This window comes from Heloderma suspectum, chromosome 5, assembly GCF_057233095.1.
Source record: "Heloderma suspectum isolate Gila_16-S chromosome 5, 16-S_ref, whole genome shotgun sequence".
Taxonomy (NCBI): domain Eukaryota; kingdom Metazoa; phylum Chordata; class Lepidosauria; order Squamata; family Helodermatidae; genus Heloderma; species Heloderma suspectum.
Window position 1 is genome coordinate 15800438 of NC_139462.1, and position 16097 is coordinate 15816534.

Consider the following 16097-nt stretch of genomic DNA (forward strand, 5'->3'; position numbering starts at 1 on the left):
ATTACTTATTTTAATTATTTTTTCCCACATATTAAAGATTCCCAACTACTATTCCAAAATAAGCAAAATAAATTACGTACGTGCTCCTCTTTGAGGCTAGGAGGTACCCTGCAATAGACACAAGGTATTAACTTAGCAATCCATTTCATCCACATCTTAACTAATATAAACTGGCTATTAAATGTGTCCTCATATCTCATGGTAGTGCTAGGTTTCACTAAACTTTATTGTACTCATATGCCCTAAGCATAAACAAGGCTTGGTTGCCCTTGCCCTATACCAACCTTTTGCAAAAGGCAGATTAAAATCCATAAAGTTGGTGGTAATAGCTTCAAGTCCTTACCTCTCCACCATTCAATAAACTCTCTCAAAATCCAAACACAAAGCACAAAGCACAGGTTAACTTGATAAGTACCAGATCAGATTACTAGGAGAGCTCATTCCCATTATGCACATCCTCATGTATCTGAGAGAGTAAGATCTGCTTGTCAAAACTAAGACTACACATTATGTACATGGAAGTTGCTTGTTTCATGCTTCAGAACAAACCAGAAGTTGAGAAATAAATATTTTCCAAGAAGAGATACCACAATGCATGGGGTTTTGTACTGCATGCTTCTATGATGCCACCTGAACAAACTGCACAATTTTCCTGGGCTTGTGTTATGGCCAGCGGGGGTTACCGCAATGGCCATGCACCTTTGGGGGAATCTGGCATCTTGCAAAGGAAAGGTTCCTCCTGTGCAAGCACCAGGTCATTACTGATCCCTAGAGGGACGCCACGTGCACTGGCGTTTTCATGGCAGACTGTAGCGGGGTGGTTTGCCATTGCCTTCCCCAGTCGTGCCTACCTTTCCCCTAGCAAGCTGGGTACTCACCTCAGAAGGATGGAAGGCTTGAGTCGACCTGAGCTGGCTACCTGAAAACCAGCTTCCGCTGGAATCGAACTCAGGTCGTGGGGAGAGTTTCAGTTGCAATACTGCCGCCTACCACCCTGCGCCACACGAGGCTTGGGCATCTTGCAAAACCTCTGTGCAAATGTTGCCTCTGAAAGCAACTGTAAGCACTTAGCAAACAGACTCCCCAGATGTGTCACTTTCAACTTAACAGATAATGCGACGATATCTAGAGCACTTCCCATAGCTTGAACACATCTAAAAATGACATGCAGATAACGTATCAGTGGAACATATTTGGACAACTTTCGCAACTGAGCTTTTGCTCACAAGAATGCTCCGTGGCAAATGCAAGATTTCATGTATATAGTCACAGGAATAATTTCAGAAGTCATCTCATGGCTGCAAAACTGGCCCCTTAATCATAATCAAACACTTCTATGATTAAAGAGAAATCAAAGACGTGAATTATTTTACGCAGCCCATACCTATTTGGAAGAACCGTGTTCTCCTTCACAGGTGTTCTCCGTTGAGAATCCTCTTCCATGAGTTTATTTCCTGCATCCTATCAATACAGACAGATATTGAGGAATCAAAGCAAAATGACAAAAACTGGCTCTATATTCTGTGCCTGCTTCTACATATACAGCGCCCAAAGGTTCCTTCCTCCCAATACAGCACTCTTAACTGCCTGTTAATAGTAAGAATCCAGAGAACATTTTAGGTTTGGCTGCCATGGAACCACCTACCACTACTAGAAGAACCAGAAATCAGTTCAGAGATCTTAATGAGACCTGTGATGATGGTCACTGTCATGTGCTTGTGTCACCTTGCATTTGAAAAAGCAAAATGTTTCTAATAAGGAAACAAAACATAAATATGGCCCTGTTCACCTCAGGTATATTAATGTGACCTGGGAAAGCAACTCTCCCTGGCATTATCACCTCACAAGGCACCTTCATGAGGAGGAGATTGCATCTCAGGGACTTCATGGCATACATCTCTTAAACCCTAGGTTATAAAGCCACTGAGAGCTGTCTATTCAGCTATCAACCGTAATGAAATAAGGGGCTATCTGAGGTCTCACCAAACAAACCAAACTCCTTGCCAATCAATGCAGGCCTCTCCCCTTGGGTCTGGAAATTCCAGCTGGTGCAAAATCCAGCCACAAGAATACTTGTGCAGGCTAGGCAGTTTGATTGTATCACACCAGTTTTGCATCAGTTGCACTGGTTACGCATTTGTTTCTGGGCTCGCTTTAAAGTGCTGGTACTAACTTTTAAAGCCCTGAATGGTTTTGGGACCAGTTTATTTGAAGAACCACTTATACTAGGAGTGGTGAATGTGTAGCCCTCCAGATGTTCTTGGACTGCAACTCCCATCAACGCTAGCCAACATAGCCAATGGTGAGAGATGATGGAAACTGAAGTCCAACAACACCTGAAGGGCCATGCCTTCCCCTCATATGAACTTGCCCAGGCCCTATGATCAGCCTCAGACATTCTGCTCTAAGGTCAATCAGGTTGCTGGGTATCAGGGACAAGACCTTTTCAGTGGTGGCCCCATATCTGTGGAATTTGCCCCACATGAGAGTCTTTCAGTGGATCGTAACGGCTTACTTATGCCATGACATTTTTATTTTATTTTAATCTTTTGCTGGTTCCCAGAATGCAGTTTAATCTATTGCTGTTTTTATTACATTATTTGTCAACTGCTTTGTTTTTAGCATTTTTATTGTAGGCTGTCTTGTGAGTGTTTGCCCTCACAGGTGGGGTAGAAATAAATTAACTAACTGGATAGATATGTTGAGCGGCACAGTAAATGCAACACATTTCCATGTAGGAAGAACCATGCGAACGGCAAGTGCACCACCACACGCAACAATTGTGCAGCCGCGCATTCACCCCTCCCTATTTTACTGCAAGCACATGTGCTAGACAGCTGCATCCAGCTGCATGCATGCAAGACAACAGACAGGAGCAACTGCCACACAGGAGGATCTACATTTGATCTGCACGCTGCTTTTTCCTACAAGGAGAAACCTGTGCAGGAAGCTTGCCATCTTTGAATCAGCCCTGAAGTTGCTAAATCATACTTCTGCTACAGCCAGGCCCCAACACAAGCCTGAACAACACATAAGCAGACTCCCAAAGATCTGGGTTAGAAGGGAAACTAAAATTAAGCCACAGTTAAGCACATAGAAAAGCAGCATTACTATATTTGATCCAATCTTCTGGAAGCCTTTGCCTCGGCCGTGCAAGTTTTTATTTTCTTGAACTCCATGGTGGGAATGTGACCATCGGTCTCGTTCCCGTTTCAGTTCCAGTTCAAGCTGACCCCTGAATTAACAGCACAGAGAGAAAAAAATGTTGGTAGAACAAGCTTTAACTTACTGACCCTAATTTTAAAAAGCCACCCCCCCAAAAAAAAGGATCCCTATTCTTACCCCTCTAGAATGAGAATTTTTAAAATGACACTTCTGAATAACAAAAAACTCATCGGAGAAAGCCACAGTGTAAGACCACCATATACAGGTTGCAGGTATCTTAATAACATTTTGCGCAATCAGGCAGGTTCCAATATATTGCACAGGAACACAGAACAATTGCACTGTTCAGTGACCAATGGGCCATCTAGCCAAATTCATTTTCTGTAACAGGAAGCAAATCTAGATGCTTCCCAATGTTTTAAAGGCAAATACATTATCTGTTATTCACTCCTGTCTCTGGATTTAAGGAAATATTAGAAGTAGCTCCCACTAGCATGTATAGGAGCTCTATACTCCTTGAGTTTGTCTAGTCTGTTAAAAAAACAGACTATTTTACAGCTGGCGATACAGTAGGCTGCAATCCTATACATACTTACCTGGGAGAAAGCCCCACTGAACTCACTGACCAGGTTCACACGATCACTTCACCCCACTGTAGCATATTTAAGGCACAGTGGGTTGTGGTGCATGTCAGCAGCCATTTTGAATATCCAATACCTAGCAGGTGGTTGCCATGGTTTGTCTTGTTGCCCAAACCCAGGCAACAAAGGTTGTTTGAGGGCTAAACAACTCTCAAATAACCATGGTCTGTTGTAGGGTTATTTGAGAGTTGCTTAATCCTCAAACAACCCTTCCCACCTGGGTTCAGACAACACAACAAACAATGGCAACCCTCTGCCAGGAGTTGAATATTCAAAATGGCCGTTGGCACACTCCACAACCCACTGTGGCTTAAATAAGCTATGGTGGGCTAGGGTGATCCTGCAAACCAGCCCACCAGGGCTTACTTCTAAGTAGATACATATAAGATTGCACCCTGTAGATGCAATATTGCATGAAAGGGAATGTGACTGCTTCCTATTGCACATGTTCCGGTCTTACTATATTTCTTGTTTTTAATTTTAATTAACCTGGGATATATATTGTGACGGTCAGTTTATAAATACCTACATACATTTCTTCCACGTTCACTTTGTATGATTTTGAAGTATACAGACTCACTTCTTGCAATGGGCAAATCCAGCCCTGAAGGAGGTGTGTGTGTACGCTTGCCCTGCTTCCAATACTAAACTCCCTCCAAGCTCTACATTCTTGTTTGTGCGAGTCCATATACAAAAGGACATATAGGTAGCCATCCCTGCAGCAGGCCTGTAGGGGGAAAACTCCAGAAAGCCATGCCTATGGCTGCAAAGAGTTGTCTCCTCCATCTTCAGCAGCAGCCTGTGTGTTATGTGCTTAGTGATCAGCCTTTGCTGGTCACACATATGTGTGAGTCTATGTGGAACACTTTAGAAGGGCTACTGGTAAAGGTATTAAACAATGCTCACAAGGAGGGCAAGGGACTTGTGTACGTGAAGGGAGGGACAGACTCCCGAGGGTTTGTATTGGAAGCATGTGTCATTAAACATCTCTTTTCCTTGCTTTGAGGTGTTTCACTATGACAATGCATGAAAAATCGTGCTAAACATGCAAGAGATAGAAAATGAAGATACCTCCCCCCACCACAAAAAAATCAATTATCTCTTCACCGCTGCTTGATGAGCTGTTCAACCTCCAGCTGAAGGCTATTGATCTTATCCCCAAACTCCTGCTTGAAGAGCCGATTGTCCTCCTCCAGGGACTGACGCTCTTTCTCTGTCTGTTGCAATCTGGATTTGAGCCACATGAACTTGTGATAAAAAACAAAAGCCATGGTGGGGAGGAAGACTGAGTTTAAACAATAAATAAAAAAAAAAAACAAGCTCAATGAAAGATGGAGGGGCATGTGTAGGAACAGGAAGTGAGAAGGGACAAAAAGTATCTAAAGAAAAACCAAAATGTAGGTGAACCAGGCAGAAGAAGCTTCTATTTTCAATTTTTTATTCTATTACTACAGTTTACAGTCATTAGATGATAAACATAAAACATCACTTTTATCCATAGTCAAAGCAAGTCTCAAGTACACAGTATTTGTAAGGTTTTGTTTTTTTAATTTACGTTACACTGCAGCTTTATACAAGTAACTGGAACTTGCATAATGGGATACCTACTATATTAAGAAATTAGTGCATTTATCCGGTCTCTTCCACAACTGTTACATCAGGTTAAACACACAGGGCTCCGGATTGAATACAAAGTTGTGGGCATGAACTTAGGACTCCCAGCTGACCTGAGGCATTGCTGCAATGGAGTTGGGGGTAGGGGAACAGTTTACTTTCACAATATAGAAACTGATTTCAGGCTACATGTATTCAGCAGCCATGTGACAAATACTCAACAAAATGGCTTAAGTGGAGGGTGGATGGACAGGTGGAGGAAATCACTCAGCAAAAACTTTAAGCTATCACACACGCCTGTCCACCACTGAAATGCCATCTTGAAGCACACTCAAACATTCAATAAGGCATGTGGCAAAGTCCTCCACATGCCCTCTCAGAATGCACATGGAGATCACTTCTTTGAAATCCCCCACACACCATGTCAAAGTCCATGGACAGCATAGAGAACTGCACCATGTGCCCATCCAGGCATTCAAACTGGCCCTTCTGTGGTGTGTGGTTGGCGGCGGCAGCAGCAGCAGCATAGGAATCCAGGCCAAAGGTATAGGGAAGCGAGGGACAGAGAGTTCTGGCAGGCTGTCAAAGGCCCCAGGTCTAGGACTATTCACAAAACAACATTTCCTCCTGCTCAGCCAGAACTAAGACTATCATCCCATTCAAGGTTCAGATGAGGACAGCTTTCACTTACAAAAAACATTCTTAGGGATCACTCTCTATGCCCCATTGACATCAGGGGTCCTGAAGCCCACTACTGAGCACATTATTTATCGTTGCCAACTGTGTTTTCCCCTGATCTAAAAGTATGGCTCCAAAGGGCATTTTAAACAGATGGGATTGTGTGTTAAGATTTTGATGCAGTCTATTTAGGAAGGAACAATTCCTCCCCATAATTTTGGTAGTGATGTGTCCCCCTGTGCCCTCTAATTTCACATCTGGTAGTAAATCAAACTGGATTATCAACCAGACAATGAAGCCTTTGTTGAGCCTGCCAAGTGCATTTTGGTAATGTGAAAGCTCAAAATTCTAACTCCAAGGGGAGGCAGCACTGTAACAATTCTAACAATATCCCATTTGGATATTTAGTGAAAACATTTTGACCTTGTGAGAGAATTTAAAATGGCACCTGCACTGCCTGAATAGAGTTTGCTTCAAATTAAAGGGTACATTTACAAGCGTGCCACACCAAAGTGCAATTCTTCAGGTTTCTTTTCTTTTCTTTTTAAAGAACAAAACAAATCTGCTGTTTTGCCAAAGGTAGTTTTGCAAGTTATAAGACAGTGAGATTCAGCCCTATAGATATTAAGACCAGGCAATGATTTTTTCCCCATCTTTATTACAGTCAATTTTTCCCCACTCTCCAATTTGTTTGAACACAAAACAGGTATTTACATGAGAGGGATCTGAAAAAAGACAGACTATTTAAACTAAAAAAAGTATTTTGGGTATCTTGACATGAATTCCTAATGACTACACCAGCCTTCCAAAACTGGCACCCTCCAGTTGTGTTGGACTACAACTCCCAGCAAGACTAACTGGGGCATCATGAAAGTGGTAGTCCAACACATCTGGAGGGTGCCTGGTTGTGGAAGGCTGATCTACACACTAAAGCCTGTTTAGGGACCAGCACTGTGAATTCTTGCAACCCCAGAAAAGAGACCCCTAATTTCATCCTAAGTAGAAAAACAATTTATTTTGCATTGCAGCATGGTGTTTCCCTCGACTTTCTAAGTTTTTGTTGGTCTTCCACTACAACTCTTAGTAAGTCCCATATTTGAACCAAATACTTAAGAATCAAATGTTAACAATAGCAAAAGGCAACTTGAAACAACAACCAGGTTATTGTATGCTGTAGCTACTCTGTCAATGACTGACCAGCAGTAAATCACTACCAATTCCATTAATCCCTCTTAAACAAGGTAAAAAGAACAACAAACTGTTTTGTAAAATAAATGATTCCATTTTCGTAAAAGAGGAAGAGAGGGTAACACACACCTATCATGAGAGTCCTTCAGGAAAAGAGAACTGCTGTCTATTTTTTTGGAAAATAAAGGCAGAGGTAGAAGGCAATGCAGAGATAAGAAGGGTTTACCATTTTAAAATAGAGCTACTAACCAGGCTCCACGTCCATGTCACCTAAAGGAGGTGAATAAATTATTTTTTCCTAATGCAAAATGGTTGGCATTGGTTTGCTATCTTGGCTTGTCTCTGTACTGCAAAATATTCCAGTTACAGCTTGGTGCAATTTTGGTTTGCATTATTTATTTTGGGTTATCTCTGCGTTCCTTGGCATATTTCTTTATGCCCATGCACACTGGGTTATATCACAACAATGGGGTTGTCCAGCAGATGGTCTTAAAAAGGAACTCTTGGAAGAGATAGTGGAACTATGCAGTTTCACCTAAACATAAAGAGGGTGAAAAGTGCAAGGAACTGAGCAAATCCAGGCAGAAACACATTTTGTTCTGCTCTAAAGTGAACGAGTGTAATCTAACCACCCTTCAGTTGGAGTGATTTTAAACACGGTATCTAGGAACTGGTGCATTCCTTGCACTGTATGCTATGTAGACCCTGCATGTCAGATAGACTTTCAATTTACATACATTTGTAATAAATGCTCAGGTGGAAAAGTGTGCAGTGTGGACAAGCCTTTGGCAAACAAGGACTAGACCCTCATAATGATGAGTTCTTAACTTGTGATGTGAGCTTGTCCTGGTCTTGAGATCAAATGGAACAAAAGCTACAGGATCATGGCTCGTAGCAGGCACCCGGCTGCTCTCAACTTCTGTGTATGCATTTTCTTCATCTACTTCACAACAGGGTAACAGAGAGAACTACCTCAGGTTTCCTTAAATTTGAGCATGAGACTGGGGTGGGGGGGCAGGGGGGTTGCCCTTTTCCAATATCCTGTCAACAGTAAGAAGCGTGTGCTGTATACACTTTGTATCAATTATATGTACAAAGCCACAAATCTCATTTTACTTGTGATTTTCTAGAGTACTTCCTGGCCAAATTGCTTGTAGTTTAGTAAAGTTTACGCAACAAATAACTGGGAAAAGGAAAGTTATAGGCTAATTTTTCTACTTCGAAACAAAAACAGATTTTTTAAATTTAAAAATCCACCAAATTCCAAGTCAACTTTAGGTGACAACATTTAAGTCTGACATCCAAACTCTCAATCTCATTTTGCTTTTCCTTCATAACAGAGTTGAGATGTCAGAGATGTGAGGTGACCAGCTGCAAAAAAAATGCCTAATGGGGCTTCTGAATCAGTTTGTTTGCTGCACTATTTAAGGTTTTTGCCTGTTTCACCAAATCCTTTTCACTACATGAGAAAAGGATATAAAGATGATATGAGGAGAAGGGGCGGGGGGAGGTGAGGAAATAGACAGCAAAAGAAAACACCAGTTAATTCAACAGATACCAATGACTGGATATTACAATATTTTAAAAAATACACTAGAACTATATACATGTGCTAAGAAACAACTTTTGATCTTCATTTACTAATAGCAGTAGGCACACCGGTGGATATTACTGTACAGCTACATGTGGTTTATTTGCACAATTCAATGTCTACAAGGATAGGTGCTTTCATAAGATGCTCTTTATTGTTGGAGTTTTTCTGAAAGTGCTGAAATCTCATTCCTCAGCCTATTAAGGAACTAAAGTCATTAGGTCAAATTCTGACCTTTTCTAGTTAAGCGTCAGGCTGTCAGTCCACATTACCCAGCCTCTCCCTGTACATAAAGGATTTGCAGGAAAATACTCATGTTTGCTGCTTCTTCAGGGTACCTACATAATGAACTCTGGGCATCGTCACATTTTTCCCTAGACTGTCTGCTGCCCTGTGTTTACTGAGGACCATCTGGCTTTAGGTCAGGGGAGATCAACATATAGCCCATCAGCTGCATGCACCCCCACCTTTTCTGCAGCCCCCCACTGAGCTACTGAAATTCAGCGGCATGTGGCAATGGGGAGCCCCCTTTTAAAAGCAGAAATTCACGGTTTTCCACATAAATTTGGTAGCGTGCCAGCAGCAGCAGCGGAAAAAGGGTCTGTTTTAAAGCAAAATCTTTACCTGCCTTCACACCACTGAATTTCAGTGGCAAACAGCACATTTCTGCTTTTCAAAGGAGGCTCTCCCACCCCACCCCTGCTCGCCACTGCTGTGCATTCAAATTTCAGCAGTGCCACAGTGGTGGAGGCATGGGGTGTGGCCCACAGTGGGGTCGGGGGGGGGGGGCATTGTAGTTCCCTGACCCCTGAAAGTTGCCCACCACTGCTTTAGGTATTACCATTAGATCAAAACAGCTCTTATTTTCAGCCATATTGTAGCTTAGCTGAGCTGATTGCCAGTGGCCACTGTCAAAGATGACACCATCTGGCTACTGCCCTTTTGAGATTTTATTTAGGTAAAAACAGCCTGCATGTCTTACATCAGGTGGGAAACACACAGGACCATGGACACTAATAGATGAGGAACAGACCCTCTGAACAAGTCTCTAAATGGAAGATATAAAAATGCTGTTTAATACATCCAAGCTCAACCTCTGACATGGACTTGTTGGGTGGCCTCAGTTCCCTATCTATAAAAGGAGAATCTGTCTCATGGAGGAGCTTTGAAAGTAAGAAACACAAAGATTATAAAGCATTTTGTGAATTAAAAGGTAATCTATGTAAATGATCCATAACAGTGGTTGAGGAACAGTCAATTCTTTCTCCTTTCTGGATTGTCATATGTAAAAAAAAAAAAAGGTTAGAAGGATTGCAAGATGGAGCTTGAAATACTCACAGCTAGAGCTTGATCATACTACTAGGTTTCCAATCGGACTTAACCACAAGAAACAATATAATGTTGATACGTTATGGGTAACAGAGACCGCTGATGCTCATCATAGAACATGGTTTCCACATAGCTTCACCCCTCCTTAGAAGCATCATGGTAGTATTTTTTCTTTCTACGTGCAAGTATAACATATGGCAGCCTTCCCCAACCTGGTGCCCTCCAGATGCTTTGGAGTTCAACTCCCATCAGCCTCAGATAGCATGGCCAATGGTCAGGAATCATGAGAGTTGTAGTCTAAAACATCTGGAGGCACCAGGTTGGGGAAGGCTGATGCATGAGCATGCGTATAACAACTGGTGGGATCATGTATATAAGGTAACTCCATTTAAACTCTGAGTTGTGTAAGTGCTACCACGGCATAATAAGGGGTGGGGGCCGCAGCAGGCTAGTTCTGAGAGACCTGACCTTGTACCGCATGGTGTTTAAACTGCTTAACCTCTATTTTCAAATGTCCTAAAAATATGTACATTAACAGTACCTTTTTAAATACACACACACACACACACACACAATCAACAGAAGGTCACAATTATATTTTGCTTAAATAAGCAAGTTTCAATTTTACCTTTGTTCAAGCAGTTTAATGGTAGCAGCCATCTGATTTGTCTTCTCCTCCAAGCGACTGTTTAGTTCACTCTTTTGTTTCACTCCCAAGTCTGAACTCTAGAAAGGCAAAAAGTCACAACCTCACCCTTAGTGGTCAACGGTAACTATAGAAGATGACTGAGGTTACATTCTTTATCTGTTTGTATAAAAGCAACCACACACGTGAAATACATGTACAAAACTATTCTGTATAAACATAGACTGATACTAAAATTGGCACAGCAACAATGTGAAGTAACAAGGAGTAAAATTATCATGGGAAAACACGAAATGTTCTTAGAAGAGAGAAGAGAGAAAATGACTATATATTATCCTGTTAATTGTTGATCCAAAATTCCACAAATGTATCTGTTATTCATTTGTTTTATTCATAAGCTGGTTTACAGAGGTAGGCAACTGACTAAATTTTACTAATCCACTCATTTATATTTTATATGGCCAAGTCGGGGCACTTGAGGGGGTCCCAATTAGTGTGGCTATGGGTCAAGGGAGGTATGGCGTTGGGAGGAGGGCTAGCCAGGTTAGGGGAACAAGGCCCAGACAGTTAACGGCTGTGCCGTATTCCAGCCCTCCCCACAACCGCGGGCATGGCGGTTCCCCTATCAGCCTGCCCTTGGGTCTCTGGCTGCTGCTTTTAAATGCCAGATAAGTTCAAAGTAAGACCTCCCTCATCCATGACTTAATAGTGGATGAGGAAGCTGATCTGGCATATATAACCGAGACTTCGGTGGGTGAGCAGGGAGGTGTTAGTCTCTCCCAGCTCTGCCCACCAGGGTACATGGTTCAGCATCAGGGAAGACCCGAGGGTCTGGGGAGGGGGGGTTGCTGTGGATGAGACTGATAGTCTAGATCCATTTCAGTCGAGGTGCAGGCCAGGTTTTGGCACAGAAACAGCCTTGGTCACCCTGTATGAGGGGGTGTGTGACCTTGTTGATTCTTCTTGATCTCTCGGCAGCTTTTGATACATGGTATCCTTCTGGGACTATTGTCTGAGCTGGGAGTGGGAGGCACTGCACTGCAGTGGTTTTGATCCTACTTGGATGGTCGGCTCCAGAAGGTGGTGCTAGGGGAATATTGCTCGGCCCCGTGGATTCTCCAGTATGGGGTTCTGCAGGGGTCTGTTCTGTCCCCCATGCTGTTCAACATCTACATGAAACCGTTGAGTGCAGTCATCCAGAGTTTGGGGGAGCATTGTCATCAATACGCTGATGACACGCAGTTCTAGTTCTCCTTTTCATCTTCTTCAGATGAGGTTGTGTATGTGCTAAATCAGTGCCTGGCTGAGACAATGGACTGGATGAGGGCTAATAAACTGAAACTCAGTCCAGACAAGACTGAGATACTGTTGGTGGGTGGTTCTTCTGACTGGATGGATGGTGCTCAACCTGTTCTGAATAGGGTTGCACTCCTCGTGAAGGAGTAGCTTCATAGTTTGGGGGTTCTCCTAGAACCATTCTTGTCACTTGAGGCTCAGGTGGCCTCAGTGGCACGGAGTGCCTTTTACCAACTTTGGTTGGTGCCCCAGCTATGACCCTATGTGGAGAAGGATAACCTGGTTTTGGTTATCTATGCTCTGGTAATCTCCAAGTTAGATTACTGCAATGCATTCTATGTGGGGCTGCCTTTGAAGACGGTTCAGAAACTGCAGCTCGTGCAAAATGCAGTGGCTAGATAGATAATGGGGACCAGAAGGTCCAAATATATAAGACCGACTCTGGCCCGCTTGCACTGGCTGCCTGTGTGTTTCCAAGCCCGATTCAAGGTGCTGGTTTTAACCTATAAAGCCTTACATGGCTCGGGACCACAATACCTGACAGACCACCTCTCTGGGCTCAAACATACCTATACAGTACACTCAAAATCTAAGGCCCTCCTCCAGGTGCCTACTCCAAGGGAGGCTCGGAAGACAGCAACAAGGGAGAGGGCCTTCTCAGTGGTGGCCCCTCAATTATGGAATGATCTCATCAATGAGGCCCGACTGGCGCCAACATTGTTATCTTTTCGGCGCCAGGTTAAGACCTTTCTCTTCTCCCAGGCATTTGGCAGCATATGATAAGTTTTAATTGATCCTGGAATGTCTTATATTTATGGTTGTTTGCTGTTGAGATTGTTTGTTTGAAGTTGTTTTTGATATATGTTTCTTTTGTGTATATTGTCTGTTCATGTGTTTTTATGTAAATGGTTTTTAATCTTTGTATATTTTTAACGTTTTTAATCTTTGTAAACCGCACAGAGAGCTCTGGCTATTGGGCGGTATAGAAATGTAATAAATAAAATAAATAAAAATAAATATTTTATTTTATAATTAAGTAATTAATTGCATTTCTAGTCTGATTAACACTTTTAAAAGTCTAAACCTACAGTATAAAGCCAAAGTAAAAAAAAAATAGGTAGAGGATCCTCATTTTTCCACTTAGACATTATATATATCCCAGCAACTGTTAGAAAACAAGTGACCATCTATACATTTTCTGATAAAATCAACCACTAACATAGAAAGGAGTTTTTGACAAATGAAATGCAATTTGTGATACTCATAAAACTGATAGAAGGAAAAAATCTAAAAAGCATTGTTGCTAAGGTTAACAAGCAAGGACCCACCTCTTGCCATGTTTGGCAAGCATATTTTGGATTGTTTAGCTTAACTGTGTGAGTTCAAATTCAATCAATTTCACTAAGTAACTATTTCATTCGTAATGTCTATTTATGCAGCAGTCAGCTGCATCACAATGTCAATCAATAGTGTATCTAAAGTATCAAATTGACAGAAAGATTCACTGCCACTGAACATTGGCCACAATTTTAAAGTGGAGATCTGGAAGGCAAAGAGGACAGAGTTGTCCTTATTTCAGGGACACATGAGTTCAAGTCCTATTTCAACCATAGGCTCACCACACAATCTTGGCCAAGTCACCCTCTCAGCTACAATTCCTTACTATACAGTAATCTGTAATACCACAAAACTGTTGAGAAGTGGACTAAATTATTGTAAACACACTTTGAACATTAGAAATACTATAAAAGACAGTAAGTAAAATGTGTAGACTTTAGGTTTCTTAACACAAGTTTTATTTGGGGGCTTTTGATCATATGTACATAAAGCCAATGCAGACTAAATAGTAGCCATCCCTTCAACTTTTGTTAGCAGAGTAGGAAGAGACTGCAAGTCCTGGTTTCTAATGCTGGGTTAAGGATTAATCTCACTTAACCTCAGTAAATGTTGGTTAAGAATGCAAATGAGGCATAATTTGCAAGAGATGGAAGAGAGAGCACACAACCCCTCAGTCCTTTCAAAATCCCTTACCCAGAGTTCGGAGACAGCTAACGTTATATCTCCAGCCCAGATATTTCAGTGGGGGGAATTGCAAAAGGAGCACAATATAAGGGGAAGATAGGTGCACTCTCCACAGAGACAGAGCAGCACTTCAATAATTGCAGGGTCCAAGCTAGCAGTTGTCCTGCTTTATAGCATTCTTATTTATGTATGTTTCTTTCCTATAGCAACACCACCCCAAGGGTTCAGGAGGAAGTAACAGTCTTCAGCCGAGCAAGCCAAGTGAGGGTGAGAATGTAACATACCAAGGGTCTCTTGATGAGCTTCATTTTCAGCTGAGCACATTTTTAAGTGTTGGTCTCATGCATCTAACCCCACCATGCTCTCCAAAATAAGGCTAAGAGAGGGAGCCACTACCTAACAGCTATCCTGCTTGCTTACCTGCAGCTTGAAGGCCCTGCTTGCTTACCTGCAGCTTGAAGGAAAGTTCAAGTTTTAGGGCCCTGAGATCATCAAGTTGCTGCCTGAGTGCCACCAGTGCATCTTGTTTCTCACAAACATCTTTTTCCAGCATCTTCATGGCCAGTTCCATCTCTTGTCTCATTCCAATCTGCACTTCAAGTTCTTTTTCCACATCCTATACCACACACACACACACACACACACACACACAAATAAACAAACAGATACAATATCTGAAATGTATCAAAACCTCTACTCAATCCATCACTCAATTCGGGGGGGGGGGGATTATATTGTCCATTCCTCCAGCATAGAGAATGAGACATAAAATTTCAATACAAGTTCCAGAAGAGCAGTAGCATTAGTTTGCCATAGCCAAAGCAACGGTGTGTCTTTTGCGCATTAAATACTACCAAATTTATTGTGATATGAGCTTACATAGGCTAGAACTTGCTTCATCAGAGGGATGATTCTTCCATCTGATGAAGTAGGATCTAGCTTATAAAAGCTCATGCCACAATAAATTTAGTAGTCTTTAAAGGTGCTTCAGAACTTTTTGCTGTTCCCTCTCAAAGGCAGTCTCTAACAAGGGGCCATTGTTCAGTGGTCAAGTACATGCTTTGAATGGAAAAGTTTCCAAGTTCCATTTTGCTCCATTGTGAATTGGCAGTCTCATTCTTACTAAAATATTCCCTATGACAGTACTGTGGTATAGAATTATTAGACACTTCGTGTGGATTTATCTGAGAGCTTGTAACTGACTCCTCTTTAATATCTATGTAATATCACACCCCTTGTACTTCCTACTTGAAGGATATCTTATTGCTATCTAAGAGGATAAGAAATGATAAGAAAAGGCCCAGATCATAAGGTTCTAACCCACACAACATCTATTGCATATTACATTACTGGCAGTAAGACCAGCTAACTTGGACTGATATTTCTATCACCATCTTCTACTTTCCATTTTATAAAATGCTTGCTGATCTCTCCTCCCAAAAGCTGACCGTTTTTTCTGTGCTCCAATATAAATAATACACAATAACTGCTAGAAGGTTTAGCATCTTAAGTGTCAGAATCTTCTAGTAGCTTAGTGAAAGTATTGCACATGACACAAGCGCAATATTATTGTGGCAAATATGGCCAGTATTCTGCCGAGAACCAGAAAATTGACTTTTAGTGCAGGATCTTATCAGTCTAGCCTTATACTGCAACTCCTTGGTGCAAAAGGTATAGCCATACAGCTCTCCTCCACATACCACAGAAAATCATTTCAATTTTCCCTTTGCTATGGAAAAGTGCCAGCACAGCATGAAATCCAGGGCTTCTCTTATTACAGTCTTTTAAAACCTGAGCATAAGGCTGTCCAGCTTACCAGCCGCAACTGTGTTTCCTCCTTCAACTGTTTCCGTGCTTCATTAAGGGCATGTCCGTCTGCAGTTCTCTCTTGCTTTGTTACCTGCAATTAACCAACAGACCACAGAAG

At 42.0% G+C, this 16097-nt stretch overlaps 1 protein-coding gene across 5 annotated transcripts in view; it reads right to left on the reverse strand.

Annotated features, from left to right (window-relative positions):
- RUFY3 (RUN and FYVE domain containing 3) overlaps positions 1-16097 on the reverse strand; it is a 69587-nt gene that overhangs the window by 4851 nt on the left and 48639 nt on the right. For 3 of the 5 annotated variants that reach the window (XM_084855378.1, XM_084855382.1, XM_084855381.1), the window contains exons 10-16: positions 15987-16070; positions 14619-14786; positions 10835-10932; positions 4914-5033; positions 3112-3235; positions 1385-1461; positions 81-108 (exon numbers count right to left, since the gene is read on the reverse strand). In XM_084855378.1, the coding sequence (XP_084711504.1) occupies positions 81-108; positions 1385-1461; positions 3112-3235; positions 4914-5033; positions 10835-10932; positions 14619-14786; positions 15987-16070 (699 nt within the window). Of the gene's footprint in view, positions 1-80; positions 109-878; positions 1155-1384; positions 1462-3111; positions 3236-4294; positions 5054-10834; positions 10933-14618; positions 14787-15986; positions 16071-16097 lie in introns of those variants that run through there. The other 2 variants (XM_084855380.1, XM_084855383.1) reach the window with 2 other exon arrangements.